This window comes from Ascaphus truei, chromosome 20, assembly GCF_040206685.1.
Source record: "Ascaphus truei isolate aAscTru1 chromosome 20, aAscTru1.hap1, whole genome shotgun sequence".
NCBI lineage: Eukaryota > Metazoa > Chordata > Amphibia > Anura > Ascaphidae > Ascaphus > Ascaphus truei.
This window is the reverse complement of record NC_134502.1, coordinates 25,040,383-25,067,857: the sequence shown is the minus strand read 5'-3', so window position 1 is coordinate 25,067,857 and position 27,475 is coordinate 25,040,383. Positions and strand designations below refer to the sequence as shown.

Here is a 27,475-nt window from a genome sequence, read left to right as displayed (position 1 = left end):
CCTTCACTACAAATTTATGCTATCCTGTTTCAACTCTGCCCTCTCGCAAGCTAAACAAGCCTACTTTTCTGCACTAATCAACATGCACAAGTCTAACCCAGGCCGACTGTTCTCTGTCTTTGATACTCTACTCAAACCACCCTCAGCTGCCTCTCCTTCCTCCATCTCCGCTCAGGACTTTGCTGACTATTTTAAGGAAAAGGTGGAATCCATACGGCAGAACATCCCCTCTGTTTCTTCCCCCCATCCTTCACCTCTTCCTAACTCTCCTCCTGCCTTCCTTGACTCTTTTTCCACTGTCTCAGAGGAGGATGTGTCGCTGTTGATCGCCTCTTCTCCCTCTACCACTTGCCCTCTTGACCCCATTCCCTCCCATCTCCTAAAACCTCTAGCTCCTACTACTGCACCGACACACTTTATTCGAGCAAATACCCGGTATGTACCTGGCAGATACCTGGAATGCGCCGCTCCTCACCTCTGACAAGCCCCGTTGCATTTGCCTTCCCAGCCTGGGTTCATGCCTGGCTGATGGGCGGCTGATCTGTTAAATGATAATGATTAGGATTTAATAGGCTGCAATGCTTCGCGTGTCTACCAGATGGCATAAATTCATGAATTGTAATGCAGTATATATATATGTACTGTGCAGTATTGCAGCCAGCGGGAATAAAATGCTTCAATCCCTGCCGGAAAATAACTCAATGCACTCGGGCAGAAAACAGTCACAAACCTCAATACACCCGGGTATACCCGAATTCGTGGGACTAGCCGAGCTCGAATAAAGTGTGTCGCCAGTGTATAATCCCTACGCTTACACACATTTTTAACTCCTCCCTCTGCTCTGGAACCTTTCCATCCTCCTTCAAACATGCAACAGTCATACCATTACTCAAAAACAGCAAGCTTGACCCTACCTGTCTTTCTAACTATCGACCTGTCTCCCTCCTGCCTTTTGCCTCTAAACTCCTTGAACGTCTTGTATTCTCTCGCTTGCTCCATTTTCTCAACACCTATTCTCTCCTAGACCCTCTACAATCTGGCTTCCGCACTGCTCACTCCACCGAAACAGCCCTCACTAAAATAACTGACGGCCTCCATGCTGCCAAAGACAGAGGTCATTACACTCTGCTCATATTACTCGACCTCTCTGCAGCATTTGACACAGTGGACCACCCTCTTCTCCTCCACATTCTCCATACTCTAGGTATTCGGAACAAAGCTCTATCCTGGATCTCATCCTACCTCTCCCATCGTACTTTTAGTGTCTCTTCTGCTAACACCTCCTCCTCCTCTATTGATCTCTCTGTGGGGGTACCCCAGGGCTCTGTCCTGGGACCTCTTCTCTTTTCTCTGTACACACTCTCTCTAGGTGACCTAATAACATCTTTTGGGTTTAATTATCACCTCTATGCCGACGACACACAAATATACTTTTCAACACCTGACCTTACACCTTCTGTACAAACCAAAGTTTCTGAATGTCTCTCTGCTATATCATCCTGGATGGCCCTCCGACGCCTTAAACTCAACATGGCTAAAACAGAGCTCCTCATACTTCCTCCCAAACCTGGCCCTACTACCTCCTTCCACATTACTGTTGGAACTACAATCATTCACCCAGTAGCCCAAGCACGCTGCCTAGGGGTCACACTCGACTCCTCTCTCACATTCGCCCCTCACATTCAAAACATTTCTAAAACTTGTCGCTTTTTCCTCCGCAATATAACTAAGATACGCCCTTTCCTCTGTTGTTCGACTGCTAAAACTCTGACTCAGGCCCTCATTCTCTCCCGTCTTGATTACTGTAACCTCCTGCTGTCTGGCCTTCCTGCCTCTCACCTGTCTCCCCTACAATCTATCCTAAATGCTGCTGCCAGAATCACTCTACTCTTTCCTAGATCTGTCTCAGCATCTCCCCTCATGAAATCCCTTTTGTTATAGGGTAGGCTTATATGGAGTAATGAGATTTGTTATAGGGTAGGCATATATGGAGTAATGGGATTTGTTATAGGGTAGGGTTATATGGAGTAATGGGATTTGTTATAGGGTAGGGTTATATGAAGTAATGGGATTTGTTATAGGGTAGGCTTATATGGAGTAATGGGATTTTTTATAGGGTAGGGTTATATGGAGTAATGGGATTTGTTATAGGGTAGGGTTATATGGAGTAATGGGATTTGTTATAGGGTAGGGTTATATGGAGTAATGGGATTTGTTATAGGGTAGGGTTATATGGAGCAATGGGATTTGTTATAGGGTAGGGTTATATGGAGTAATGGGATTTGTTATAGGGTAGGGTTATATGGAGCAATGAGATTTGTTATAGGGTAGGGTTATATGGAGTAATGGGATTTGTTATAGGGTAGGGTTATATGGAGTAATAGCTTTTGTTATAGGGTAGGGTTATATGGAGTAATGGGATTTGTTAAAGAGTAGGGTTATATGGAGTAATGGGATTTGTTATAGAGTAGGGTTATATGGAGTAATGGGATTTGTTATAGGGTAGGCTTATATGGAGTAATGGGATTTGTTATAGGTAGGGTTATATGGAGTAATGGGATTTGTTATAGGTAGGGTTATATGGAGTAATGGGATTTGTTATAGGGTAGGGTTATATGGAGTAATGGGATTTGTTATAGGGTAGGGTTATATGGGGTAATGGGATTTGTTATAGGGTAGGGTTATATGAAGTAATGAGATTTGTTATAGGGTAGGGTTATATGGAGTAATGGGATTTGTTATAGGGTAGGGTTATATGAAGTAATGAGATTTGTTATAGGGTAGGGTTATATGGAGTAATGGGATTTGTTATAGGGTAGGGTTATATGGAGTAATGGGATTTGTTATAGGGTAGGGTTATATGGAGTAATGGGATTTGTTATAGGGTAGGGTTATATGAAGTAATGGGATTTGTTATAGGGTAGGGTTATATGAAACACACTTACCAGCATTAGCATGCACCTGCTTTCCTTCACAGCCCCACAACAGCCGAGAAACCCCATAAGTATAAGGAAGCCCCCGATCGCGATGCAGAGGTACCCCACATTCACCACCTGCAAGAGCTGGGGGGCCGCAGATCCCAGGATCTTCAGGAAGGAACCTCCGTCCACCTTCACCCATATACCGATCCCCATCACGGCCGCTCCCCCCACCTGTGTGAGAGGGGGTCCCTTATATCTGTATGTATATTACACACCTCTCCCTTATATCTGTATGTATATCACACACCTCTCCCTTATATCTGTATGTATATCACACACCCCTCTCCCTTATATCTGTATGTATATCACACCCCTCTCCCTTATATCTGTATGTATATCACACACCTCTCCCTTATATCTGTATGTATATCACACACCTCTCCCTTATATCTGTATGTATATCACACACCCCTCTCCCTTATATCTGTATGTATATCACACCCCTCTCCCTTATATCTGTATGTATATCACACACCTCTCCCTTATATCTGTATGTATATCACACACCTCTCCCTTATATCTGTATGTATATCACACACCCCTCCCTTATATCTGTATGTATATCACACACCCCTCCCTTATATCTGTATGTATATCACACACCCCTCCCTTATATCTGTATGTATATGACACAAATCTCCCTTATATCTGTATGTATATCACACACCTCTGCCTTATATCTGTATGTATATCACACACCTCTCCCTTATATCTGTATGTATATCACACACCCCTCCCTTATATCTGTATGTATATCACACACCCCTCCCTTATATCTGTATGTATATCACACACCCCTCCCTTATATCTGTATGTATATCACACACCCCTCCCTTATATCTGTATGTATATCACACACCCCTCCCTTATATCTGTATGTATATGACACAAATCTCCCTTATATCTGTATGTATATCACACACCCCTCCCTTATATCTGTAAGTATATGACACACCTCTCCCTTATATCTGTATGTATATCACACACCTCTCCCTTATATCTGTATGTATATCACACACCTCTCCCTTATATCTGTATGTACCGTATATCACACACCTCTCCCTTATATCTGTATGTATATCACACACCTCTCCCTTATATCTGTATGTATATCACACACTTCTCCCTTATATCTGTATGTATATCACACACCTCTCCCTTATATCTGTATGTATATCACACACCTCTCCCTTATATCTGTATGTATATCACACACCTCTCCCTTATATCTGTATGTATATCACACACCTCTCCCTTATATCTGTGTGTATATCACACACCTCTCCCTTATATCTGTATGTATATCACACACCTCTCCCTTATATCTGTATGTATATCACACACCTCTCCCTTATATCTGTATGTATATCACACACCTCTCCCTTATATCTGTATGTATATCACACCCCTCTCCCTTATATCTGTATGTATATCACACACCTCTCCCTTATATCTGTATGTATATCACACACCCCTCCCTTATATCTGTATGTATATCACACACCCCTCCCTTATATCTGTATGTATATCACACACCCCTCCCTTATATCTGTATGTATATCACACACCTCTCCCTTATATCTGTATGTATATCACACACCTCTCCCTTATATCTGTATGTATATCACACACCTCTCCCTTATATCTGTATGTATATCACACACCTCTCCCTTATATCTGTATGTACCGTATATCACACACCTCTCCCTTATATCTGTATGTATATCACACACCTCTCCCTTATATCTGTATGTATATCACACACTTCTCCCTTATATCTGTATGTATATCACACACCTCTCCCTTATATCTGTATGTATATCACACACCTCTCCCTTATATCTGTATGTATATCACACACCTCTCCCTTATATCTGTATGTATATCACACACCTCTCCCTTATATCTGTATGTATATCACACACCTCTCCCTTATATCTGTATGTATATCACACACCTCTCCCTTATATCTGTATGTATATCACACACCTCTCCCTTATATCTGTATGTATATCACACCCCTCTCCCTTATATCTGTATGTATATCACACACCTCTCCCTTATATCTGTATGTATATCACACACCCCTCCCTTATATCTGTATGTATATCACACACCCCTCCCTTATATCTGTATGTATATCACACACCTCTCCCTTATATCTGTATGTATATCACACATCTCTCCCTTATATCTGTGTGTATATCACACCCCTCTCCCTTATATCTGTATGTACAAGATACACCTCTCTCTTATATCGGTATGTATATCACACACCTCTCTCCCTCCTCTCTCTTATATCTGTATGTATATCACACACCTCTCTCTCATATTCCCTCTCCCTCCTTTCTCTCTCACATCCCCTTCTCCCTCCTTTCTCTCTCACATCCCCCTCTCCCTCCTTTCTCTCTCACATCCCCCTCTCCCTCCTCACACCTCCTCTTTCACACCCCCTCCCTCCGCTCTCACACCCCCTCTCCCACACGCCCCTCTCCCACATGCCCCTCTCCCCTCCTCTCACCCCCCCTCTCTTGTATATACTTACGAATATTATGCCGTTAAAAACGAACATCATTAGCTTCAAGATTGAAAAACAGCTCATGTTTATGACCTGAAAATGCAGAAAGATGTCGTGTATGGATCAGCACAGCCAAACATACAGTATATACCTCTCATGGCTGTGTATTAGGAGGGGGTGAGAGGTACGTGTCCCTGATGTCTGTGTATTAGGAGTGGGTGAGAGGTATGTGCCCCTGATGCCTGTGTATTAGGAGGGGGTGAGAGGTATGTGCCCCTGATGACTGTGTATTAGGAGGGGGTGAGAGGTACGTGTCCCTGATGTCTGTGTATTAGGAGGGGGTGAGATGTATGTGCCCCTGATGTCTGTGTATTAGGAGGGGGTGAGAGGTACGTGTCCCTGATGTCTGTGTATTAGGAGGGGGGGTGTAACAGGGGACTTATCCCTGTTCAGTAATGTGCCTTTAATCTAGCAGTGTGGTAGTTAATTACTAAACACCACCTGCCTGATTAGATTGCTTACAAAAGCCTGCCTTTGAGACAGGAAGTGACTCCTTAGCTCTGAATGAGAGCTGACCTTTGGAGACACCACATGTCTTGAGCTCTGTCAAGAAGAAACAGCAGAGCTGATTGCAAGACACCAAATAAGACTTCTAAACCTGGATGCTGATTTTCTGTGCACGCACGGGTGCGGTTGCAGGAGAGCAGAGAAGCTTACTCTACAGCAGCTAACAGATAAGACTTTCATTCTAAAGAGACTGCTTATATCTGCTTATGTCATGCTATGTGTTTTGGGCTGGGAGACCTGCTTAACTAAGAGTTGTGAATTGCATGGGATTTCACTAGAAATACTCCCAAGTGAATTAAGCTTTGTTCTCCCCCCCTGTGTTTGGATGATTTCCTGATAAAAAGGAAAAGGCACAGTAAAGCCTTATTATAATTTCACCTTATAAAAGCCTCCAATTGTGTACCTCTGTGAACGTCCGTCTACATTTGGTGTCAGAAGTTGGATAAGAGGTGTCTTTGAAGTTAAAAAGGACCGGAGATTTTTATGTGAAATTTTTTTATGCTTTTTGCCTACAAACAGTCTGAGAAAAAAAAAAAACCTCATGCAGCAGAGATCAGAGTTAAAGGGATACACACTGCACTGAAACTTACAAAAACCCAGAAGAGACTGCTGAAGTAGCTAAACCTTATTTTGCCTATCATAAAGTGTAATATGATCATTGAAATAGGGGTTTTGCCTTCCAGCCATAGTCAGGGTTCAAGAAGTGAGTCAGCCCTTAAAAAGGGATAGGTGTTTGTTGTTTTCAAAAGTTTCGCTGAAGCAGTGAATACAGATGGTGACCCACGAGTGGTACTGATTTTGCAAATAAAGGTTGCCACACCGCATAGGGCTACCAGCTGTGAATGGAGAATATGCAGAAAAGTGTGAAAATTGATACAAGACTGTACTGAAGCAAGGGAATTTTTAGCAAACAAATGCTGAGTGTAAAATTGCCCTATAGGGGAAAAAATGATTTCTGAACTGTGTAAAAGGTTTTTCAAAACCAATTGCTGAATGTTGAGTCACCCTGCCAGGAATGAAAGGAATAGTCCACTGCAAAGAATGTTTTTTTTCTGTAAGTAAAAAAAAAAAAGTCTGTCTATATCTATCTTGGGAGCAAAAAACAGACACCCAAAGTGTGAAGTGTGAATGCCATAATACCCAAAGATGAGACTGAAAATTACTGAACTCAGGCAGAAAACCAAATTCTGTTGCTGAAGCGGAGAGTTTACACCTAGCAAGTAAATGGTATAGAGCAAATAGACTTTTTTACCTAGCAACTGCACATCTTGTATACCTGATAAGAGAAAATGCATGCACAGTACTGCTGATATTGAAAAAAAAAACCCTACGACCTCTACAAGCAAAATATGCCCATCTGTAGGACTACCACAATTGGGGGTTCTAGCAAATACAGTGGCAACAGCTGCAATAGCGCCTCCTGAGGTCAGGAAGAAAATTTCACCTGATAGCCTAAAAATGGAGGACAAGATGCAGCGTTCTTGTAATGAACCCTACCCCACGGAAAAATGGCCCTTCCAGTCCAATAAAGAGGAAGACATCTCTTACGGGGAACCCGAACCGAGTCACACCCACAAAACACCCCAAGAATGGTGGGGGTGCCTGAACTCGGCACGAACAGAAAAGACCGCTCCCTTTGACGAATATGATCAGCAGGAGACAGAGCGGGAGCAGCAGATCACCCAATATTTCTGTCAGCTAAAGCAACTGCAAGAAAAGCCTGGCGTATATAATGAAGCCGCTAAAATTTCAAATGAAGATGGAGACCCCAATATCCCTGAAGGGACGGTGTCATCCAAATCAAAAAGGCGGAAAAAGAAAAGCAGTTCTTCACTTACCGTGGAAGGAACAGACACGTCCGCAGATCCTGTGGAGGAAAAGGGGGACCGAGTTGCCCTGCGGCCTAGAGAAAATGGAGAATTCGTCCCTCGGTTAACCGAATATCCAGAGGGCCCAAGGCAGAAGTCGTGTACCCCAAAGAAGTGTCTGTCCGGTGCCAACAGTGAGGAACCCTCAACCAGTCATCCCAGGGAAGCGAAGCCGGAACCAGTGAGTGACGATCCCTTGACCAGCCCTGAAGACGCCCTGAAAATTGCCAGGCGTGACTGTGATCTGCTCTGTGAAGAATTGGAAAGGGAGAGAGAAAATAATGCTGAGCTACAGAAGACTGTGCTCGCAATTTACTCTGCGGCCAAGACCGAATTGGAAGATCTCAAGACTGAGCTAGATACTGCAAAGGCTACTATTTCCGCCATGGATAAAAAGCAGAGCCAATCTGATAAAATGGTGGCTACGCTAAAGCGGAAGTATGAGGAGGCACTGAAGCAGATGACAGACTTCCAGCAAGAGGTTCACACTCTTTGTATAGAGCTGAATGCCTCACAACAGGAGGCCAACAGTGTCCGGATAGAAGTGGACGTATCTCAGAAAGAGGCTCAGACACTCCGCAGAGCACTTGATGCCTCACATCATGAGACCAACAGCTGCCGCACAGACCTGGAAGTTTCCAGAAAGGAACTACACAGTCTCACTGAGGAGCTGGACATTGCTAAAGAAACTATTGGTAATCTTGATACAGATCTCAAAGTCTCTCAGAAGGAGCTTCAGACCCTCAACCTAGAGAAGGAAGTCTCACGCCAGGAGACTGTCATTCTCAAAGCAGATGTGCGTAAATGGAAGGAGGACTGCAAAGAAGCCCTGAAGAATACAGAGACTGAAAAAGGAGAAAATTCAAGATTTAAAAGAGAAAACTTAAAACTGAAAGAAGAAAATTTTCAGTTAACAGAAGAAGTCAAGGAAAAGTTTGACGCAGAGCACCGACTGCAGAACCAACTGCAAGGTCTGCGTACACACCTCCAGTATGCTGAGGAGAAGCAGCAAACGCTGCAGGAAGAAAAGCTGCAGGCTGCTAAAGAGGTACAAGCGCTGCAGGAACGTCTGAATACCCAGTACGTCCCCACAGAGCAGTATGAGGAGCTAAAGGCCACGCTGCATGTCTTCAGAGCATTGTTGGAAGCGGAGCTTCGATACCTGGTGACTCTGTATGAGAGGGAGCGTGAGAAGGCTCAGAAACTGGAGCAAGAGCTGGAGAGACAGAGAGACTGTTCCATTCCCTTGAGTCAGTACACCAAGGAGAAAACAGACGCAGCAGCAACCTTGACGACAAAAATTACAGAGCTCCAGAATATGAAGGAGACTCTGATACAGATTCCTCCAATACGGAAAAAGGTATTGGCTCTGCCCAAGCACCAGTATCCCACAGTAACTAATGCCCGTAAGGACAAAGGTACAGTGAGAGTTGGGGACTCCACGCAACTTCAAAACAAAATTACGAAGTTTGAGCCACCAAAGAAAGCACTAGCCAAACCTACAGCTGCCCAAGAGGCAACAAACAGAGGTAGGAGTGCAGAATCAAAGCCAGAAGAATCCTTAGCTGAGGAAGCTGAACTGGCGACTCCGTGGTGTGGAGAAGCTGCAGAAAGACCACTTGCTCTACAACTGTTGCCATACACTTTGTCTACAAAAAGAGGAGTGCCCGACGCAACAGAAATCTCAAGACCGCGCACGCGATAAAAAGACTTTACGTGGAAAAAGTCCTCCTCGAGCGACTGAGGAGTGCTGATCTCAAGCATCTTCGGGAGGAGACAAAAATAAACTGGAGAAAGGGCTCCAATCCCAGCGGGACAGAGGGTTCTCTTCCTCCATCCACTCTCATTCAAGTCACAGAAAGATCTCGAATGAGAGTGGAAGGATGGGCTTTGGCCGTGGTAAGCCCGAGCTTCCCACAAACAGGGGAGGTATGTAACAGGGGACTTATCCCTGTTCAGTAATGTGCCTTTAATCTAGCAGTGTGGTAGTTAATTACTAAACACCACCTGCCTGATTAGATTGCTTACAAAAGCCTGCCTTTGAGACAGGAAGTGACTCCTTAGCTCTGAATGAGAGCTGACCTTTGGAGACACCACATGTCTTGAGCTCTGTCAAGAAGAAACAGCAGAGCTGATTGCAAGACACCAAAGAAGACTTCTAAATCTGGATGCTGATATTCTGTGCACGCACGGGTGCGGTTCCAGGAGAGCAGAGAAGCTTACTCTACAGCAGCTAACAGATAAGACTTTCATTCTAAAGAGACTTCTTTATATCTGCTTATGTCATGCTATGTATTTTGGGCTGGGAGACCTGCTTAACTAAGAGTTGTGAATTGCATGGGATTTCACTAGAAATACTCCCAAGTGAATTAAGCTTTGTTCTCCCCCCCTGTGTTTGGATGATTTCCTGATAAAAAGGAAAAGGCACAGTAAAGCCTTATTATAATTTCACCTTATAAAAGCCTCCAATTGTGTACCTCTGTGAACGTCCGTCTACAGGGTGAGAGGTGTGTGCCCCTGATGTCTATGTATTAGGAGAGGGTGAGAGGTATGTGCCCCTGAAGTCTGTGTATTAGGAGAGGGTGAGAGATATGTGCCCTTGATGTCTGTGTATTAGGAGGAGGCGAGAGGTATGTATCCCTGATGGCTGTGTATTAGGAGGGGGTGAGAGGTATGTATCCCTGATAGCTGTGTATTAGGAGGAGGTGAGAGGTATGTATCCCTGATATCTGTGTATTAGGAGGGGGTGAGAGGTATGTATCCCTGATGTCTGTGTATTAGGAGGGGGTGAGAGGTACATGTCCCTGATGCCTGTGTATTAGGAGGGGGTGAGAGGTATGTATCCCTGATGTCTGTGTATTAGGAGGGGGTGAGAGTTATTTATCCCTGATATCTGTGTATTAGGAGGAGGTGAGAGGTATGTATCCCTGATGTCTGTATATTAGGAGAGGGTGAGGTATGTGCCCCTGATGTCTGTGTATTAGGAGGAGGCGAGAGGTATGTATCCCTGATGTCTGTGTATTAGGACGAGGTGTGAGGTACGTGTCCCTGATGTCTGTGTATTAGGAGGGGGTGAGAGGTACATGTCCCTGATGCCTGTGTATTAGGAGGGGGGGTAAGAGGTACGTGTCCCTGATATCTGTGTATTAGGAGGGGGTGAGAGGTATGTATCCCTGATGTCTGTGTATTAGGAGGAGGTGAGAGGTACATGTCCCTGATGCCTGTGTATTAGGAGGGGGTGAGAGGTACGTGTCCCTGATGTCTCTCTGTATTAGGAGCGGGTGAGAGGTTAGACAGGGCGAGCTTAACATGTTACCCAGTAAAAGAACATCCACATTACTTATTAATAAAGTCTGAGAATGTGTAACTTCTTCAGAATTAGAAACAGCTGCAGAGCATTGCAGAGCATCGCAGAGCATCGCAGAGACACGCAGAGCATTGCAGAGCATCGCAGAGCATCGCAGAGACACGCAGAGCATTGCAGAGCATCGCAGAGACACGCAGAGCATTGCAGAGAAACGCAGAGCATCGCAGAGCATCGCAGAGAAACGCAGAGACACGCAGAGCATCGCAGAGACACGCAGAGACATGCAGAACATCGCAGAGACATGCAGAACATCGCAGAGACACGCAGAGCATCGCAGAGACACGCAGAGACATGCAGAACATCGCAGAGACATGCAGAACATCGCAGAGACACGCAGAGCATCGCAGAGAAATGCACAGCATCGCAGAGAAACGCAGAACATTGCAGAGAAACACAGAGCATCGCAGAGAAACGCAGAGCATCGCAGAGAAACGCAGAGCATCGCAGAGAAACGCACAGCATTGCAGAGAAACGCAGAACATCGCAGAGAAACGCAGAGCATCACAGAGAAACGCAGAGCATCGCAGAGAAACGCAGAGAAAAGCAGAGAAACGCAGAGCATCGCAGAGACACGCAGAGCATCGCAGAATATCGCAGAGAAACGCAGAATATCGCAGAGAAACGCAGAACATCGCAGAGAAACGCAGAGCATCGCAGAATATCGCAGAGAAACGCAGAACATCGCAGAAAACATCGCAGAGAAATGCAGAGCATCGCAGAGGAACGCAGAGAAACGCAGAACATCGCAGAGAAACGCAGAACAAGGCAGAGAAACGCAGAACATTGCACAGAAGCGCAGAACATCGCAGAGAAGCGCTCTGCAGGTCTAGTGCTGAAGGGCGGGAGGGCATTTGAAATTATGATATTTTGTGTGTGCACATGCCTGTGTGCGCGCACACACACACACACACACACACACACACACACACACACACACACACACACACACACACACACACACACACACACACTATAATATATTGAACATCACATGTATTCCTTATGGAGGAGCCCCTGTTATAAGAACACCCCCCCCCCTCTTCCTCTGGGGAAATGTATATTTATGTATTAATTAGACATGTGACATGCCTTTATTTGAAATAAACACACCCGGTTAGCCGGCGATCCTGTTCTCGTGTAAATAAATCAGGAATAATATAATGATCCCGGCGGCTGGAGACGCTCAGGGACTTTCCTGTGTACATTTCTCTTCTGCTCTCTCTCCCAACTCAGGCGTGTAACATAGTGCGCACGCATGCGCTACCGCTCGCGTCAGTTATAACTGGCTGTGTTAGCCAGACGTTTGTATACTTGGGACGCGCGCAGGGCCGTGGGAGGTGGCGCGGCAGACCAGGGTAATTACAAACCAATAACAACGCGGCCTGACGCTGTGATGTCAGAGTCACGCCCCCTAACCGCGCGCGGCACCGCTTGCACCCTAGCGACTAAACGCGCGCGCAATGCCGAGCATCAGCGCCTACTGTATAACAAGCCTAACGCTCTCCTCACGCTTCCCTTTTCTCTCTCTCTCTCCTCCCCCTCTATCCTTCTTTCCCCACTCTCCCCCCTCTCCACTCACTTCCCCTCTCTCCTCTCCCTCAGATCCCTCTATCCTATTTTCCCCGCTCTCACTCCGCCCCCCCCTCTCTCTCCTCGCTATTCTCTCTCCACTATCCTCCATCTCTTTCTTCACTCTCCACGCCCTCTGCTTCCTCTCTCTCCCTTCTCTCCATTTATCCATCTCCTCTCCCTCTCACTATCCTCAATCTCTCCCCTCTCCAGTCTCTCTACTCCCTCCCTCTCCTCCCTCTCCTCACTGTTCTGTCTATCATCCATCTCTCTCTCTCCCATCTCTCTCTCTCCATCTGTCTCTCTTTCTCCCATCTCTCTCTCTCCGTCTCTCTCCCCATCTCCACTCCTTCTCTCCCCTTTCTGCTACCTCTCTCCCCAGCTCTCTCTAACCAGCTCTCTTTCCCTATCTCTCTCTCTCCATCTCCCCCCCACTCCTTCTCTCACCCCTCTGCACACTCTCCAGCTCTCCCTCCCCATCTCTCCCCGCACCTTCTCTCCCCGCACCTTCTCTCCCCGCACCTTCTCTCCCCGCACCTTCTCTCCCCTCTCCTTCTCTCCCGCACCTTCTCTCCCAGCACCTTCTCTCCCCGCAACTTCTCTCCCCGCACCTTCTCTCCCCGCACCTTCTCTCCCCGCACCTTCTCTCCCCGCACCTTCTCTCCCCGCACCTTCTCTCCCCTCTCCTTCTCTCCCCGCACCTTCTCTCCCCGCACCTTCTCTCCCCTCTCCTTCTCTCCCCGCACCTTCTCTCCCCTCTCCTTCTCTCCCTGCACCTTCTCTCCCCCCTCTCCTCTCCCTCTGCACACTCTCCAGCTCTCCCTCCCCATCTCTCCCCTCACCTTCTCTCCCCTCTTCTTCTCTGCCCTCTCCTTCTCTCCCCTCTCCTTCTCTCCACTCTCCTTCTCTCCCCGCACCTTCTCTCCCCTCACCTTCTCTCCCCTCACCTTCTCTCCCCTCACCTTCTCTCCCCTCTCCTTCTCTCCCATCTCCTTCTCTCCCCGCACCTTCTCTCCCCCCTCCTTTTCAGGTGAATTATTACAGAGAAGTGTATTCAATAAATGCAATTTGTGTTGTTTTGTTGTTATTTTATTTAGCTAAAAAACTTTACTTCTAATATCTTTTTTTTTAATTCACTGTGAGTAGGGGCAGAGGGGACACAGAGGGGACAGTGACAGGACACAGAGGGGACAGTGACAGGAGACAGAGAAGGGACAGTGACAGGGGACACAGAGAGGTGACAGTGACAGGACATAGAGAAGGGACAGTGACAGGGGACACAGAGAGGGGACAGTGACAGGACATAGAGAAGGGACAGTGACAGAGGACACAGAGAGGGGACAGTGACAGGACACAGAGGGGACAGTGACAGGAGACACAGAGAAGGGACAGTCACAGGGGACATAGAGGGGACAGTGACAGGAGACACAGAGAAGGGACAGTGACAGGAGACAGAGAGAAGGGACAGTGACAGGAGACACAGAGAGGGGAAAGTGACAGGAGACACAGAGAGGGGACAGTGACAGGAGACACAGAGAAGGGACAGGAGACAGAGAGAAGGGACAGTGATAGGAGACAGAGAGGGGACCGTCACAGGAGACAGAGAGAGGGGACAGTGACAGGAGACAGAGAGGGGACCGTCACAGGAGACAGAGAGAGGGGACACAGAGGGGACAGTCACAGGAGACACAGAGAGGGGACAGAGAGAGGGGACAGTGACAGGAGACAGAGAAGGGACAGTGACAGGAGACAGAGAGGGGACCGTCACAGGAGACAGAGAGGTGATAGTGACAGGAGACAGAGAGAGGGGACACAGAGGGGACAGTCACAGGAGACACAGAGAGGGGACATTGACAGGAGACAGAGAGGGAACAGTGACTGGAGACACAGAGAGGGGATAGTGACAGGGGACAGAGAGAGGGGACAGTGACAGGGGACACAGAGAGGGGACAGAGAGGGGACAGTGACAGGAGACAGAGAGGGGACAGTGACAGGGGACAGTGACAGGAGACAGAGAGGGGACAGTGACAGGTGACAGAGAGGGGATAGTGACAGGGGACAGAGAGGGGGGACAGTGACAGGGGACACAGAGAGGGGACAGTGACAGGAGACAGAGAGGGGACAGTAACAGGAGACAGAGAGGGGACAGGAGACAGAGAGGGGACAGTGACAGGTGACACAGAGAGGGGAAAGTGACAGGGGACAGAGAGAGGGGACAGTGACAGGTGACACAGAGAGGGGAAAGTGACAGGGGACAGAGAGAGGGGACAATGACAGGTGACACAGAGAGGGGAAAGTGACAGGGGACAGAGAGAGGGGACTGTGACAGGGGACAGTGACAGGAGACACAGAGAGGGGACAGTGACAGGAGACAGAGAGGGGACAATGACAGGTGACACAGAGAGGGGAAAGTGACAGGGGACAGAGAGAGGGGACAGTGACAGGAGACACAGAGAGGGGACAGTGACAGGACAGAGAGAGGGAATAGAAGAATAAACAAACCTTGACAGGCTTTGGGGTTCTACCCCAGAGGTGGCTGCAGGTCTCTGTTGATGATAGGGACCCTGAGCTGGCAGGTGACAGCTCCCTCCTGTGTGTGCGTCTCTGTCACTGCCGCTCTGATCTCTTCTCCTGGGGACTGAGCCTCACTCTGCACCTGAGCCAGACTCCTCGCATTCACCTGGGAGGGGAGGGACGCTGTGTGTGTGGGTGTGCGTGTGCAAGTGTGTGCAAGTGTGTGTGCCAGTGTGTGTGCAAGTTTGTGAGCGTGTGTGTGCAAGTATGTGTTTGACTGTGTGTTTGTGTGTATGAGTGTGTCTGAATATGTGCGCGCGTTTGTATGAGTGGGAGTATGAGTGTGTATGAGTGCGTGTGTGTTTGTGTGCATGAGTGTGGCGGGGAAGAGGTTAACTGGGCTTGTAATAAAGTTCAGGCCCACTTGGTTAACCCTGACCCGTGTGTTAGGGTCTTAGAGTGTCAGCTCTGGGACCCAGATGTCAAAAATGTATTACTGCAACTGTATACTGATTTTGCGACATTAAAGAACGATGTGATTTTATTTCCTCTCCGGGGATGCTGGGATCGGGAGATTTCTAGGCTGTAAGTTTCAGGGTGGGTTTATCGGAGAAAGTCTTTGCAGAATGCGTCTATGTAGCGGGGTTCCGGGTTATGGGATACCCCAAAAGTTGTATACAGAGATTGAGTGATATCCTCTGATACAGCTAAGCGCATCACTCCGCCAACCTTGTACCCTGAAAACGCTCTTACGACTCACTGCCAGAGTCCCTGCTGCAGCATCTTCCAGACAAGGTAAATGGGTATGAAGGGGTTAAAAGATATCTGCAGGCATACACAGAGTCCTTAGTATAGCATGGGGCTCCCCAGTATAGCAGAGGTACCCCCATACTGTACATGCCCAGGTATCCTGAGCCTAGAGTAGGGGTTCAGGAAGGTGCTCACGCTAAGGTTATGAAGCTGAGCAGATTTGCAGTGTTTAAAAGTATATTTCTAATATGTGCCAGGAATGAGGCTAGTGATTTGTAGAGAATATTTACACTCACTCCATGCCTGACACTCCATGCATGACACTCCATGCCTGACTCACTCCATGCCTGACACTCCATGCCTGACACTCCATGCCTGACTCACTCCATGCATGACACCAGAATAGGAACTCATAACTTTCTGCACGCAGCAGACAGGACACCACATCTTTTATTAAACGGGAATAGTTTAATATGTACTAGCTGAGAGACCCGGCGTTGCACGGGATGTAAATGCGTAATAGGTAGTATTATTTATAAATGGTGGAACAATAGGTGACTATTTGTTGGAAAGGTTGGATAATAATGTTGAAAAGAAAGATGGAAGAAAATGTAATACGATGTTGTATAAAAATGGTTTATTGTAAACACACCACAGTACAATGTATATTTTGGTGACATAAGTGATGTGAAAATGTGAGGCGTGTGTCCTGCTAGGGTGTGAGCGTGTGTGAGGCGGCGGGTGGGTGTTCAGGACGGGTGGCGCGTGGGTAGTGAGTGCTGGCTGTGGGTCGGGGTCCTGCTAGGGTGTGAGGCGGCGGGTGTGTGGCGAGTGCGGGTGACAGCTGGTCAGTAATGTTGTTGCGTAGGGGCAGGAGGCAGCAGGTGTGTGTTGAGTGTGTGGGGTGGGTGAGAGGCGGCGGGTGTGTGTCGAGTGTGGCGGGTGTCTGTTGAGTGCGTCCGGCGGCTGTGTGGCGCAGGGGTGTGAGCGGTGGGCGGGTGAAAGGCAGAAGGGCGGGTGGGCGAAAGGCATTGAAGGAGGGGAGGTGAAGGCGGGTGAGGGGTGTTGAGAAGAGGTGAAGGGGGGGAGGTGAAGGGGGGTGATGGGAGGTGAAGGGGGGGTGGAGGGGAGGTGAAGGGGGGGTGGAGGGGAGGTGAAGGGGGGGTGAGGGGTGTTGAGGAGGGGGTGAGGGGAGGTGAAGGGGGAGAGGTGAAGGGGGGGAGGTGAAGGGGGGTGAGGGGTGTTGAGGAGAGGTGAAGGGGGGAGGTGAAGGGGGGTGATGGGAGGTGAAGGGGGGGTGGAGGGGAGGTGAAGGGGGGGTGGAGGGGAGGTGAAGGGGGGGTGGAGGGGAGGTGAAGGGGGGGTGAGGGGTGTTGAGGAGGGGGTGAGGGGAGGTGAAGGGGGAGAGGTGAAGGGGGGTGACGGTAGGTGGAGGAGGGGAGGCGAAGGGGGGGCGGGGGGGAGGCAAAGGGGGCGGAGGGGGGGTGGAGGGGGGTGGAGGGCGGCAAAGGGGGTAGGTGGGAAGGGGGGAGGTGGGGGGAGGTGAAGGGGAGGTGAGGGGGGGTGAGGGTAGGTGAAGGGGGGTGAGGGTAGGTGAAGAGGGGTGAGGGTAGGTGAAGGGGGGTGGAGGGGAGGTGAAGGGGGGTGAGGGGTGTTGAGGAGAGGTGAAGGGGGGAGGTGAAGGGGGGTGACGGGGGGTGGAGGGGAGGTGAAGGGGGGTGAAGGGGGGGTGGAGGGGAGGTGACGGGAGGGGGGAGGTGGGGGGAGGGTGAAGGGCGGGTGACAGGAGGTGAAGGGGGGGGGGTGACGGGAGGAAGGGAAGGGGGGAGGGGGAGGTGGAGGAAGGGAAGGGGGGAGGTGGAGGAGGGGAAGGGGGGAGGTGGAGGAGGGAGGTGGAGGCAAGGGTGGAGGAGGGAGGTGGAGGGGAAGGGTGGAGGTGGAGGAGGGGAAGGGTGGAGGTGGAGGAGGGGAAGGTGGAGGTGGAGGAGGGGAAGGGTGGAGGTGGAGGAGGGTAAGGGGAAGGGGGAGGTGGGGGAGGGGAAGGGGGAGTTGGGGGAGGGAAGGGGGAGGTGGGGGAGGGGAAGGGGGGAGGTGGGAGGGGGGGAGGTGGGGGAGGGGAAGGGGGGAGGTGGGGGAGGGGGGAAGGGGGGAGGTGGGGGAGGGGGAAGGGGGGAGGTGTGAGGGGGAAGGGGGGAGGAGGGAGGTGGGAGAGGGGGAGGGGGGGAAGGTGGGAGTTTGGGAGGTGGGAGAGAGAGGGGGGGAGGGGGAGGGAGGGTGGGGGGAAGGAGGGGGAGGTGGGAAGGGGGGAGGTGGGGGGAGGTGGGAAGGGGGAGGTGGGGGGGAGGTGGAAGGGGGGAGGTGGGGGAGGGGAAGGGGGGAGGTGGGAAGGGGGAGGTGGGGGAGGTGGGGGGAGGTGGGGGGGAGGTGGGAAGGGGGAGGTGGGGAGGTGGGAGTGGGGGAGGTGGGGGGGGGGGCGGTGGGGAGGCAAAGGGGCGGAGGGGGGGTGGAGGGGGGTGGAGGGCGGCAAAGGGGTAGGTGGGAAGGGGGGAGGTGGGGGGAGGTGAAGGGGAGGTGAGGGGGGGTGAGGGTAGGTGAAGGGGGTGAGGGTAGGTGAAGAGGGGTGAGGGTAGGTGAAGGGGGGGTGGTGGGGAGGTGAAGGGGGGTGAGGGGTGTTGAGGAGAGGTGAAGGGGGGAGGTGAAGGGGGGTGACGGGGGGTGGAGGGGAGGTGAAGGGGGGGTGGAGGGGAGGTGAAGGGGGGTGAAGGGGGGGTGGAGGGGAGGTGACAGGAGGGGGAGGTGGGGGCGAGGGTGAAGGGCGGGTGACAGGAGGTGAAGGGGGGGGGGTGACGGAGGAAGGGAAGGGGGGAGGGGGAGGTGGAGGAAGGGAAGGGGGGAGGTGGAGGAGGGAAGGGGGGAGGTGGAGGAGGGAGGTGGAGGGCAAGGGTGGAGGAGGGAGGGGAAGGGTGGAGGTGGAGGAGGGGAAGGGTGGAGGTGGAGGAGGGGAAGGGTGGAGGTGGAGGAGGGAAGGGTGGAGGTGGAGGAGGGTAAGGGGAAGGGGGAGGTGGGGGAGGGGAAGGGGGGAGGTGGGGGAGGGGAAGGGGGAGGTGGGGGAGGGAAGGGGTGAGGTGGGAGGGGGGGAGGTGGGGGAGGGGAAGGGGGGAGGTGGGGGAGGGAAGGGGGGGAGGTGGGGGAGGGGAAGGGGGGAGGTGGGGGAGGGGGGAAGGGGGGAGGTGTGAGGGGGAAGAGGGGAGGAGGGAGGTGGGAGAGGGGGAGGGGGGGAGGTGGGAGTTTGGGAGGTGGGAGAGAGAGGGGGGGAGGGGGAGGGAGGGTGGGGGGGAAGGAGGGGGAGGTGGGAAGGGGGAGGTGGGGGGAGGTGGGAAGGGGAGGTGGGGGGGAGGTGGAAGGGGGGAGGTGGGGAGGGGAAGGGGGAGGTGGAAGGGGGGAGGTGGGGGAGGTGGGGGGAGGTGGGGGGAGGTGGGAAGGGGGGAGGTGGGGGAGGTGGGAGTGGGGGAGGTGGGAGGGGGGGAGGTGGGGGCTGTCCATCTTTTGGGCAACGCAGATGCACACTGGGGTGGTTGAGATTGAATCTGCTGCAGCTGTGAACAAAAAGAACTTTCATATCTTCACACAGTGTCGCTGTTGTCTGTAGATATTAGCTGTCAGGCTGCAGTACGCTATATCACCACACAGTGTCGCTGTTGCCAGTATATATTACTGTCATGCTGCAGCACCTCTAATCACCACACCTTATACATTGTGAGCTAACACAATAAATTCATCTTTATTTGGAGTTGCTTTGGAAAATTTTATTTTTTCACATGTGGACTCTGGCTCTGCTCTGCATTACCATACAATCTATTGCTGTGCCCCTCTATATCACCACACAGTGTCGCTGTTGTCCGTAGATATTAGATGTCAAGCTGCAGTACTTTCATATCTCCACACAGTGCCGCTGTTGTCTGTAGATATCAGCAGTCAGGCTGCAGTACCTCTATACCACCACAACGTGTCGCTGTTGTCTGTAGATATTAGATGCAAGCTGCAGTACTTTCATTTATCCACACTGTCTCTGTTGTCTGTAGATATCAGCTGTCAGGCTGCAGTACCTCTATAGCACCACATAGTGTCGCTGTTGCACGTAGATATTAGCTGTCAGGCTGCAGTACCTCTATAGCACCACATAGTGTCGCTGCGTAGATATTAGCTTTCAGGCTGCAGTACCTCTATATATCCACACAGTGTCGCTGTTGTCTTTAGCTATCAGCTGTCAGGCTGCAGTACCTCTATACCACCACCCAGTGTCGCTTTTGCACGTAGATATTGGCTTTCAAGCTGCAGTACCTGTAATATCACCACACAGTGTCGCTGTTGTCTGTAGATATTAGCTGTCAGCTGCAGTCCTGTATATCACCACACAGTGTCCCTGTTGCACGTAGATATTAGCTGTCCGGCTGCAGTACTTCTATACCACCACACAGTGTCGCTCTTCCCCGTAGCCATCAGATTTCAGGCTGCAGTATCTCTATCCCAGCACACAGTGTCGCTGTTGCACGTAGATATTAGCTTCAGTCTGCAGTACCTGTATATCACCACCTAGTGACGCTGTTGTCTGCAGCTGTCCATCTGCAGTACCGCTAAATCTCCACACTGTGTCGCTGTGGCGCGCTCAGGATCAGGTAGGCGGGTCCCCGGGCGGTACTGGGGGCGGGTCACCGGGCGGTGTTGGGGGCGGGTCACCGGGCGGTGTTGGGGGCGGGTCACCGGGTGGTGTTGGGGGCGTGTGACCGGGCGGTGTTGGGGCGTGTGACCGGGCGGTGTTGGGGGCGGGTCACCGGGCGGTGTTGGGGGCGGGTCACCTCGGGGCTCGGGTCGGTATTGGAGTCGCGGTCCAGGCGGTGATGGCGGCGGCGGAGCGCAGGGCATTTGCACAGAAGATAAACAGGTGACGGGGGGACACACAGCCAGGTTACACAGCCAGGTTACACAGTGATAGGGGGGGACACACAGCCAGGTTACACAGTGATAGGGGGGGACACACAGCCAGGTTACACAGCCAGGTTACACAGTGATAGGGGGGGACACACAGCCAGGTTACACACAGCCAGGTTACACAGTGATAGGGGGGGACACACAGCCAGGTTACACAGTGAGAGGGGGGGACACACAGCCAGGTTACACACAGCCAGGTTACACAGTGATAGGGGGGACACACAGCCAGGTTACACAGTGATAGGGGGGGACACACAGCCAGGTTACACAGTGATAGGGGGGGACACACAGCCAGGTTACACACAGCCAGGTTACACAGCCAGGTTACACAGTGATAGGGGGGGACACACAGCCAGGTTACACACAGCCAGGTTACACAGTGATAGGGGGGGACACACAGCCAGGTTACACAGTGAGAGGGGGGGACACACAGCCAGGTTACACACAGCCAGGTTTACACAGTGATAGGGGGGGACACACAGCCAGGTTACACAGTGATAGGGGGGGACACACAGCCAGGTTACACAGTGATAGGGGGGGACACACAGCCAGGTTACACACAGCCAGGTTACACAGTGATAGGGGGGGACACACAGCCAGGTTACACAGTGAGAGGGGGGGGACACACAGCCAGGTTACACACAGCCAGGTTACACAGTGATAGGGGGGGACACACAGCCAGGTTACACAGTGATAGGGGGGGGGACACAGCCAGGTTACACAGTGAGAGGGGGGGACACAGCCAGGTTACACAGTGAGAGGGGGGGCACAGACAGGTTACACAGTGATAGGGGGACACACACAGCCAGGTTACACAGTGATAGGGGGGGACACACAGCCAGGTTACACACAGGCAGGTTACACAGTGATAGGGGGGGACACACGCCAGGTTACACAGTGAGAGGGGGGGACACACAGCCAGGTTACACAGTGATAGGGGGGGACACACAGCCAGGTTACACAGTGAGAGGGGGGACACACAGCCAGGTTACACAGTGATAGGGGGGGACACACAGCCAGGTTACACAGCCAGGTTACACAGTGATAGGGGGGGACACACAGCCAGGTTACACAGTGATAGGGGGGACACACAGCCAGGTTACACACAGCCAGGTTACACAGCCAGGTTACACAGTGATAGGGGGGGACACACAGCCAGGTTACACACAGCCAGGTTACACAGTGATAGGGGGGGACACACAGCCAGGTTACACAGTGAGAGGGGGGGACACACAGCCAGGTTACACACAGCCAGGTTACACAGTGATAGGGGGGGACACACAGCCAGGTTACACAGTGATAGGGGGGGACACACAGCCAGGTTACACAGTGATAGGGGGGACACACAGCCAGGTTACACACAGCCAGGTTACACAGCCAGGTTACACGTGATAGGGGGGGACACACAGCCAGGTTACACGACAGCCAGGTTACACAGTGATAGGGGGGGACACACAGCCAGGTTACACAGTGAGAGGGGGGGACACACAGCCAGGTTACACACAGCCAGGTTACACAGTGATAGGGGGGGACACACAGCCAGGTTACACAGTGATAGGGGGGGACACACAGCCAGGTTACACAGTGATAGGGGGGGACACACAGCCAGGTTACACACAGCCAGGTTACACAGTGATAGGGGGGGACACACAGCCAGGTTACACAGTGAGAGGGGGGACACACAGCCAGGTTACACACAGCCAGGTTACACAGTGATAGGGGGGACACACAGCCAGGTTACACAGTGATAGGGGGGGGACACAGCCAGGTTACACAGTGAGAGGGGGGGGACACAGACAAGTTACACAGTGAGAGGGGGGCACAGACAGGTTACACAGTGATAGGGGGAAACACACATCCAGGTTACACAGTGATAGGGGGGACACACAGCCAGGTTACACACAGGCAGGTTACACAGTGATAGGGGGGGACACACAGCCAGGTTACACAGTGAGAGGGGGGGACACACAGCCAGGTTACACAGTGATAGGGGGGGACACACAGCCAGGTTACACAGTGAGAGGGGGGGACACACAGCCAGGTTACACAGTGATAGGGGGGACACACAGCCAGGTTACACAGCCAGGTTACACAGTGATAGGGGGGGACACAGCCAGGTTACACAGTGATAGGGGGGACACAGCCAGGTTACACAGTGAGAGGGGGGGACACACACAGCCAGGTTACACAGTGATAGGGGGGGACACACAGCCAGGTTACACAGTGATAGGGGGGACACACACAGCCAGGTTACACAGTGATAGGGGGGGACACACAGCCAGGTTACACAGTGATAGGGGGGACACAGCCAGGTTACACAGTGATAGGGGGGACACAGCCAGGTTACACAGTGATAGGGGGGGACACACAGCCAGGTTACACAGTGATAGGGGGGGACACACAGCCAGGTTACACAGCCAGGTTACACAGTGATAGGGGGGGACACACACAGCCAGGTTACACAGCAGGTTACACAGTGATAGGGGGGGACAGCCAGGTTACACAGTGATAGGGGGGACACAGCCAGGTTACACAGTGAGAGGGGGGGGACACAGCCAGGTTACACAGTGATAGGGGGGGACACACACAGCCAGGTTACACAGTGAGAGGGGGACACACACAGCCAAGTTACACAGTGATAGGGGGGGGGACACAGCCAGGTTACACAGTGATAGGGGGGGGGGCACACAGCCAGGTTACACAGTGATAGGGGGGGACACGCAGCCAGGTTACACAGCAGGTTACACAGTGATAGGGGGGACACAGCCAGGTTACACAGTGAGAGGGGGGGACATACAGCCAGGTTACACAGTGATAGGGGGACACACACACAGCCAGGTTACACAGAGAGGGGGGGACACACACAGCCAGGTTACACAGTGATAGGGGGGGACACACACAGCCAGGTTACACAGTGATAGGGGGGACACACAGCCAGGTTACACAGTGATAGGGGGGACACACCGCCAGGTTACACAGTGATAGGGGGGGGACACACAGCCAGGTTACACAGTGAGAGGGGGGGGACACAGCCAGGTTACACAGTGAGAGGGGGGGACACAGCCAGGTTACACAGTGAGAGGGGGGGGACACAGCCAGGTTACACAGTGAGAGGGGGGACACACACAGCCAGGTTACACAGTGATAGGGGGGGACACACACAGCCAGGTTACACAGTGAGGGGGGGACACACACAGCCAGGTTACACAGTGATAGGGGGGACACACAGCCAGGTTACACAGTGAGAGGGGGGGGACACAGCCAGGTTACACAGTGATAGGGGGGACACACAGCCAGGTTACACAGTAGAAGGGGGGACGCACAGCCAGGTTACACAGTGATAGGGGGGGACGCACAGCCAGGTTACACAGTGATAGGGGGGACGCACAGCCAGGTTACACAGTGATAGGGGGGACGCACAGCCAGGTCACACAGTGATAGGGGGGGACACAGCCAGGTTACACAGTGATAGGGGGGGACACAGCCAGGTTACACAGTGATAGGGGGGGACACACAGCCAGGTTACACAGTGATAGGGAGGGGACACAGCCAGGTTACACAGTGATAGGGGGGGGGACACAGCCAGGTTACACAGTGATAGGGGGGGGACACAGCCAGGTTACACAGTGAGAGGGGGGGGACACAGACAAGTTACACAGTGAGAGGGGGGCACAGACAGGTTACACAGTGATAGGGGGACACACACAGCCAGGTTACACAGTGATAGGGGGGACACACACAGCCAGGTTACACAGTGATAGGGGGGGACACACAGCCAGGTTACACCGTGATAGGGGGGGACACACAGCCAGGTTACACAGTGATAGGGGGGACACACAGCAGGTTACACAGTGATAGGGGGGACACACAGCCAGGTTACACAGTGATAGGGGGGACACAGCCAGGTTACACAGTGAGAGGGGGACGCACAGCCAGGTTACACAGTGATAGGGGGGGGACACACACAGCCAGGTTACACAGTGAGAGGGGGGGACACACACAGCCAGGTTACACAGTGATAGGGGGGGGGACACACAGCCAGGTTACACAGTGATAGAGGGGGCACACAGCCAGGTTACACAGTGATAGGCGGGGACACACAGCCAGGTTACACAGCCAGGTTACACAGTGATAGGGGGGACACAGCCAGGTTACACAGTGATAGGGGGGACACAGCCAGGTTACACAGTGAGAGGGGGGGACATACAGCCAGGTTACACAGTGATATGGGGGGACACACACACAGCCCGGTTACACAGAGGGGGGACACACACAGCCAGGTTACACAGTGATAGGGGGGACACACACAGCCAGGTTACACAGTGATAGGGGGGACACACAGCCAGGTTACACAGTGATAGGGGGACACACACCGCCAGGTTACACAGTGATAGGGGGGGACACACAGCCAGGTTACACAGTGAGAGGGGGTGACACACAGCCAGGTTACACAGTGAGAGGGGGACACACAGCCAGGTTACACAGTGATAGGGGGGGGACACACACAGCCAGGTTACACAGTGAGAGGGGGGGACACACACAGCCAGGTTACACAGTGATAGGGGGGGACACACAGCCAGGTTACACAGTGATAGGGGGACACACACAGCCAGGTTACACAGTGATAGGGGGTGGACACACAGCCAGGTTACACATGATAGGGGGGGGCACACAGCCAGGTTACACAGTGATAGGGGGACACACACAGCCAGGTTACACAGTGATAGGGGGACACACACAGCCAGGTTACACAGTGATAGGGGGGACACACTGCCAGGTTACACAGTGATAGGGGGGGACACACACAGCCAGGTTACACAGTGATGGGGGGGACACACAGCAGGTTACACAGTGATAGGGGGGGACACACAGCCAGGTTACACAGTGAGAGGGGGGACACACAGCCAGGTTACACAGTGATAGGGGGACACGCACAGCCAGGTTACACAGTGATAGGGGGGGACACACACAGCCAGGTTACACAGTGATGGGGGGGACACACAGCCAGGTTACACAGTGATAGGGGGGACACACAGCCAGGTTACACAGTGATAGAGGGGGACACACAGCCAGGTTACACAGTGATAGGGGGGACACACAGCCAGGTTACACAGTGATAGGGGGGACACAGCCAGGTTACACAGTGAGAGGGGGGACACACAGCCAGGTTACACAGTGAGAGGGGGGGGACACACACACAGCCAGGTTACACAGTGAGAGGGGGGGACACACAGCCAGGTTACACAGTGATAGGGGGGACGCACAGCCAGGTTACACAGTGAGAGGGGGGGGCACACACAGCCAGGTTACACAGTGATAGGGGTGACACACACAGCAGGTTACACAGTGATAGGGGGGGACACAGCCAGGTTACACAGTGATGGGTGGGACACACAGCCAGGTTACACAGTGAGAGGGGGGGCACAGCCAGGTTACACAGTGAGAGGGGGGGACACACACAGCCAGGTTACACAGTGAGAGGGGGGGACACAGCCAGGTTACACAGTGATAGGGGGGACGCACAGCCAGGTTACACAGTGAGAGGGGGGGGGCACACACAGCCAGGTTACACAGTGATAGGGGGTGACACACACAGCCAGGTTACACAGTGATAGGGGGTGACACAGCCAGGTTACACAGTGATGGGTGGGACACACAGCCAGGTTACACAGTGAGAGGGGGGGACACAGACAGGTTACACAGTGATGGATGGGACACACAGCCAGGTTACACAGTGATAGGGGGACACACGCAGGTTATAAAGTGACAGGGGAGGGGACAAACAGCCAGGTGACAGTGACAGGAGGGGGGGCACAGTAAGGTGGCAGTGACAGGGGGGGGCACAGTAAGGTGACACCGTGACAGGAGGGGGGTGGGCACAGCCAAGTGACGGAGGGGACACACAGCCAGGTGACACAATGAGAGGGGGGGTACACTCACAGTCTGGTTTACACAGTGACAGGGGGACACACACAGCCTGGTTACACAGTGACAGGGGGACACACACAGCCAGGTGACATAGTGACAGGGGGGGGGCACTCACAGCCTGGTTACACAGTGATGGGTGGGACACACGCAGGTTATAAAGTGACAGGGGAGGGGACAAACAGCCAGGTGACACAGTGACAGGAGGGGGGGCACAGTAAGGTGACAGTGACAGGAGGGGGGGGCACACGCAGGTTATAAGTGACAGGGGAGGGGAAAAACAGCCAGGTGACACAGTGACAGGAGGGGGGGCACAGTAAGGTGACAGTGACAGGAGGGGGGGGCACAGTAAGGTGACACTGTGACAGGAGGGGGGTGGGCACAGCCAAGTGACGGGAGGGGACACACAGCCAGGTGACACAATGAG

The 27,475-nt window shown here is 52.3% G+C and overlaps 1 protein-coding gene across 2 annotated transcripts in view; it reads right to left on the bottom strand.

Annotated features, from left to right (window-relative positions):
* The window catches only part of LOC142470779 (tetraspanin-1-like), a 32,009-nt gene extending 16,455 nt beyond the window's left edge, over positions 1-15,554 (bottom strand). The window contains exons 1-3 of one of the 2 annotated variants that reach the window (XM_075577488.1): positions 15,373-15,554; positions 5,527-5,592; positions 2,946-3,152 (exon numbers count right to left, since the gene is read on the bottom strand). In XM_075577488.1, coding sequence (XP_075433603.1) covers positions 2,946-3,152; positions 5,527-5,583 — 264 coding nt within the window. In that variant the 5' untranslated portion in view covers positions 5,584-5,592; positions 15,373-15,554. The remainder of the gene's footprint in view (positions 1-2,945; positions 3,153-5,526; positions 5,593-15,372) is intronic. The other variant, XM_075577487.1, reaches the window with a different exon arrangement.
* Positions 15,555-27,475: the final 11,921 nt, after the last annotated feature.